The following is a 6,000-nucleotide window of genomic DNA, read 5'->3' as shown; positions in this document are numbered from 1 at the left end:
ATAATCCTGATTTATAACAACTTTCCATAGCAGCAGCATGTGACCAGGAGAGGTAGCTAAAGTCAAGGAACCACAACGATACGAGGATTATGCGATTATTTACTTCAAGGTTCAGTGCTGTGTAAGTGCCAAGTACACACTGACTGCCTACTGCAAACAGCTTTGCTCACTCCCTTTTCCTGGTATCCAAGTGTGGCTGACGTACGCTGGTTTTGTACCAAGATACTGTCATATTTTGCAAGGAAATGGTACTTAATAACTGAAAAATAATAAAAAATGACACCACACAAACATTTTGGATGCTGCAGGGGCCACTGCTGGGTACAGAAGAGATGGAGAAATATAAAGCATAGGAAATGACCTGCTTGGTAACCTGGATACGGGTTATCCCAACATGAATGAAATCAAATGATGTTTTGGAGATAGAAAGAGAAAATATTTTCCCCATTTTGGTAACACAAATGTTTCATTTAATCAGAGTGCATAAAAGAAACCCCCTTCATCTCCTGCGAAGGAAGCTACGTTACACTGCCGAAACGCAAAAAGCTCAGGTGAGAAGCAAGTAAAGGGAAACCCATGCACGCATGATAGTAGGTTACACTTGTTTCTAGCTTGGTTTGTTATTTTTCAAGGAATAAAAAACAAAAACAAAAAAACAATGAAAGTTGTGGGAAAGAGGAGAGAAAAGAAGTCCTCGTCTCATGCCTCAAATTTGTTTGTTTTTTTTTTTTTTTTTAACATTTTTTTTTTTTAATCGTGGTTTTTTTGTTTTTCTGAGCAAAATACTAATCCAAGTTCAGTTAAACTGAACACTTCACATCTAGGCAACAGTATCATCATTATCAATTAGATATAGTCAAATACAATATTGTACATAGATTTTTTTTTTTTCTCCTATACAATATATACAGTCATTAAAAAAAAGCAAAAAAAAGAAACAAAAACACTCACACTGTTCATTTCCCCCCGATAAATTCTTCCTTGCAACATACTTGGGAAAATACGGTCTCAAATTTCATCTAAGCCAAGTATAACAAAAAAAGGGATACACATTTTTATGCCATAATGCTTAAATAATGTTCGAAAGATGATTTTTTAAAAAAATAACTAGCTTTTTTTCTTCGTCTTCTTTCTCCGCAAACATTTTTTTCTTTTTTTTTTTTTTACATTTTTTAATTATTTTTTTATTTAGGTAGCAGTCTTACCACCCCTTTCCTGCCCACTGAGGAAGAATACACGACTAATTCGGACTGAATGACTGAACACGGAACTTTAACACATTTTTGATGGAGAAGATGAAAAGCTGCATCTCTCTGGGTTTTTTTTTTTCCAATGAAAACGGAATCAGTGATGGTGAAAGAGAGAAAAATGATATAGAATAAAAACTCGCCGCTACTGAAAAAATAAAAATCAGCTTGCACTCTAAAATGGCATCAAGGATATAAAGAAAGGATCCCGTTCTCTGGCACCCCCCCTCTAGCAATACTCTGACCCACTTGCGCTGGGAGCTGTAGAACAACAGGGGGCCACAGGTAGGCGCCCCTCATATACAGCATGCAGCGTACAGACGAGGCCAGTATATGCCATCTTCTACATACTAACAGCACGTAATAGCACTTTGCTATTTTAATGTTGAGGGGTGTAGTACATAATACTCATAAAAATGTTTAAAAAAAATAGTCTGATATTGGATTAACAAAGCTTTATGAGCTTCGCTGGTGAGCTACTAAGCAGCTTTGTGTTGTATTCATCTGAATAAATATTCCGACTGGCAACGAAGAGTGGAGGGGAAAGGTGCATTCAGAAGACTTAAAGGAACAGTAACATCAAAAAAATGAAAATCAAAAGTAATTAAATTATAATGTACTGCTGCCCTGCAGTTGTACAAGTTGGGTGCTTCAGAAAGACTACTGTAGTTTATATAAATAAGTTGCTGTGTAGCCATGTGGGCAGCCATTTAAGCTGGAAAAAAGAAGAAAAGGTACAGGTTACATAGCAGATAACAGATAAACTCTGTAGAATACAATGGAGTTTTATCAGTCATCTACTGTGTAACGTGTGCCTTTTCTCCAGCTTAAATGGCTGCCCCCATTGCTACACAGCGGGGTATTTATATAAACTATAGTAGTTTTCCTGAAGCAAACAGTTTTACCAGTGCAGCGAATCATTACATTATATTTTAATTACCTTTCATTTTTTGGTGTCACTATTCCTTTACGGCACCCAACCCTACAGGGCAATCTTGTAGCACTGCTGCAGTTGCAGGATACCTACACTGCTCTTTTGCAGCCAACATGACTTCAAAATGGCACCTTGACCCAAGTGTCAACATGTGCCTTGGCCATTCAGGATCCATGTTTTCCAAATGTAGCTCTGATTTAATACAAGGTTGTTAGATCCCTTCTAGCAGCCATTTTAAATGAAGGAAATAAAGGAAAACCATTATATACATGGAGGTCACCCAGGCCCGGACTGGCAATCAGTGGGTTCTGGCAAATGCCAGAGGGGCTGCTGTAAGATGCCATAGACAGTCACTATTTATTGGGCTGTGGGCCTCTGTGTAAGTTAAATGCCAGGGCCTATTTTGACTCCCAGCCCAGACCTTGGGTCACCTATATTTCTAAGGGTGAGCGAGCTTCAGATGCAAATCAGACACCTGCCTTTTAGGCCACTTTTGCTCTCTGTGAAAAGGTTTGTTAATCCAAAACAATGATACGTAAAAATAGCAAAGTAATAGGGATTCTGGATCTTCCATCCATACAGACACACATACACTAACACATTTACACACATGCTTCCCAATAAATAATGAGAGGCCATAGTCCCCCGCTCCCCGCCTGCTCCTGTCAGAATACGTCAGTCACTGGAAGCGGATCTGCCGAGTCACGAGATCCTTCTTACGGCGTGACGGGATGGGACGGAGAGTGGAGAAAAACTGGGGCAAATAAAATGACCACATACAACTAGTGAAGTCTCCCCCTGTTTTTTGTTTTGTTTTGGAGAGATGGGTAGAGAACAGAGGAAGAAGACAGAAGTCAATAGAATAAAAGAACCCCCTTGATTCAAAGAATCTTCACTATTCCACGGCCTGCAAAGTCAAGCTGAGGCCTGCAAAACTTACGTCATCCAGTCCCCTAATCACTGCCTCAGCCAGTTGCCATGGCAATAAAGTCAGTCCAGGATAAAGGGCTTTGCATTTTCTGCCTGGCATGTCTCTCACTCGCTCATCTTTCTTTTTTGTTTTTAGTCAGTTGTTTTTTTACTTTTACAATCTGAATTCCCACTGTCATTTTTATTCTGGTCTATTATTTTCAGCTACTAGTTCACGCGCACTTGTTCTGTGCTTGCGTGAGTAGGTCGATGAAGGAATCGAAGAGTTTTTCGAGCCATGGCTGGTTCCTCATGCATTGCTGCACCACCTCCTCCTGTCCCAAGTCGTCATTCTGTTCTTCTATTGCATTGGTCTGGAGGAGGGAAGGAGAAAATGTCTGAGCCACAGGTAATAATGGCGGCCATGGCACATTAAGTTCTGGTGTTTTATAGAGATGCACCGAATCCACTATTTCAGCTGAACCCTGAATCCTGCATGAAAGATTTGGCCGAATCCTAAGGCTAATGTCCCACGGGGAGATAAGTCTCTTAGTGATTAGGAGCAATATGCAATTTGAAGTAGTATCATCGGTTTAGGGAGTGGAGATTCATATTGTTCTTTATTTAGAGACAAAACGAATGACTGTCGCTGGAACTCGCTATTCAAAAATCATAAAAAAGCAACTAATCTCTCTATGTAAATTAGGGTACTAAGGGGTTAAAAGACAATATCATTTCTACTTCCGAGGTCATGTAATGAAAAGTCATGCGATTTTAACGATTTGGATTTGGTCCGGCCATTTACTTGGATTCGTCCGAATACAAACCCTGCTGAAAAAGGCAGAATCCTGGCTGAATCCCAAACCAAATCCTGGATTTGGTGCATCCCTAGTGTTTTTTTGATGTGTTAATGTAACACAGAAATTCATAAACTGTGGGCTGGCCCCAAGGGGAGCCTGGGCTTGAGGGTCAGTTAAGGAGGGATTGGGGTGAATACTATTTTGTACCCCCTTGGATATTCTTAGGATAATAGCTGTACGGCTGACACAGGCCAGGACATAATTATTTTGTCACCTTATTAGCATGAGCTAAGGGGGACCTGACCAAATACTGAAACTCAGTGGAGGACCTGACACAAAACCACTGATCTAACATGTGAAAGGAGATACCTGTCCATTATTCTGCAGATACAATCACTGTATTTTGTTTCACAAGCTCTAATTTGGGAAGGGGGATGTTAAACTCAGTGTTCTGTAGGAGAACAATATAATCTTCAATTCTTATTTTTTTCAGTTACAAGAATCCCATACTCTGCTATCGATAGTGGCATATATGGCCTTTTTTGGATATCCCATCCTGCAGTGGGATTATAAACACAATATTAACCTTGTGTTGAATGATAAGGTGCTTGCGGCCAGCCTGTCAGTGAGACAATGGGAGGCTAAGCAAGAATAAAACCGAAAGGTGAGCCTGTAGTACCTTAATAGAGCAATGGGAAAATAAAGGAAATGGAAATAAATATAATTTCAACTTTTAAAGTTTCCCTATAATACTAATCTATAGGAAAAATAAAATGTAAAGGCAGAGTGGCGAGGCCACTAAAGAATTGTTAAGAAACCATAGGCTAATCCATTAGATGTTGAAAAGCAATAATTAAATGAAAACAATGGCTATATAACACCTGGTTCCTGGCTTTATACTGTACCTACATAAACCAGGAGAGTGTTACCCATAATGATATCCAACCAAACAGAAGAGAGATGGAAATCTACACTGGGCATGGGAGGGGAGTGTATTGTTGGTATATTGTCCAGTTGTGGGTCCCTTGTTTGTTTGTGCTTGTTGTTTGTTTGTGCTTGTGTAGACTTCCCATTTATTTCAGCCACAATGAATGCTACTTGTCACAGCTACTAAATGCTAAAAAAATACCCTGTCATAGACAATACTGGGAATTGTGTTTAACTGGGAATTGTTAAAACACACATAGAGACAGTTATCAGTAAATGATCAGCATTGTCTATTTTTGTAGCCATTATAAGTAGCTGCTACTAGTAGCTCTGTGTGTCTTCATTCTAACAGCGTGAGACCTGCTTCTGTACAAAGGAGCTTTAGGGCTCTGGCACACGGGGAAGATTAGTCGCCCGCGATTAACTCCCTGTTCGCGGGCGACTAATCTCCCCGAGTTGCCTAGCCCTGCCATCCCACCGGCGAACATGTAAGTCGCCGGCGGGATGGCAGACGCGGCGGGGCGATTTCCGGAAGTCGCTGAAAAAGACTCGCGAGTCTTTTTCGGCGATTTGCGCGAAATCGCGCCGCCGCGTCTGCCATCCCGCCGGCGACTTACATGTTCGCCGGTGGGATGGCAGGGCTAGGCAACTCGGGGAGATTAGTCGCCCGCGAACAGGGAGTTAATCGCGGGCGACTAATCTTCCCCGTGTGCCAGAGCCCTTAGGCCTATGAAGATGATCCCAAAGCAGGATTGTTACTCATTGCACCTACTGGAGCCTCTTACTTACCTCTTGTTTGCAACGGAGGAAGGTGTGATACTTGTAGTGATGGAGGGAATGGTACAGAGTGTAAAAAAGTGACTTCTCGGCATCCACCTTAAACTCCTAAAGGGATGCAAATAAAAGATTTAAAATGCTATAGTTTCTATAGATAGTTATTTATCTATATACATTATCCATATACGTTACCTATAAATATAGCTGTGATAGTGGAGTATCATCTTGGGCAAGAAAAAAAGTATTATGGAGGAGATAGGTTCCATAACTCTATGGGTGAAGGCACATGGAACTACTTAGTAGCAGCTACTTGTCACGGCTACTGAACGGCAGAAAATACCCTGCCATAGACAATACTGAGAATTGCCTCTGGTAAAACACACGTAGAGACAATTATCGGTGAAGA

At 40.8% G+C, this 6,000-nt stretch overlaps 1 protein-coding gene across 2 annotated transcripts in view; it reads right to left on the bottom strand.

The window, feature by feature from the left end:
* Positions 1 to 665: 665 nt before the first annotated feature.
* prr12 (proline rich 12) overlaps positions 666 to 6,000 on the bottom strand; it is a 62,217-nt gene continuing 56,882 nt past the window's right edge. For both annotated transcript variants that reach the window (XM_018095840.2, XM_018095841.2), the window contains 2 exons: positions 5,607 to 5,702; positions 666 to 3,464 (listed from right to left, as the gene is read on the bottom strand). In XM_018095840.2, coding sequence (XP_017951329.1) covers positions 3,324 to 3,464; positions 5,607 to 5,702 — 237 coding nt within the window. In that variant the 3' untranslated portion in view covers positions 666 to 3,323. The remainder of the gene's footprint in view (positions 3,465 to 5,606; positions 5,703 to 6,000) is intronic.

The sequence above is a fragment of the Xenopus tropicalis genome, chromosome 7 (genome assembly GCF_000004195.4).
Source record: "Xenopus tropicalis strain Nigerian chromosome 7, UCB_Xtro_10.0, whole genome shotgun sequence".
NCBI classification, from domain to species: domain Eukaryota; kingdom Metazoa; phylum Chordata; class Amphibia; order Anura; family Pipidae; genus Xenopus; species Xenopus tropicalis.
The sequence above is the reverse complement of the archived record's forward strand: the minus strand, read 5'-3'. Positions and strand labels throughout refer to the sequence as shown.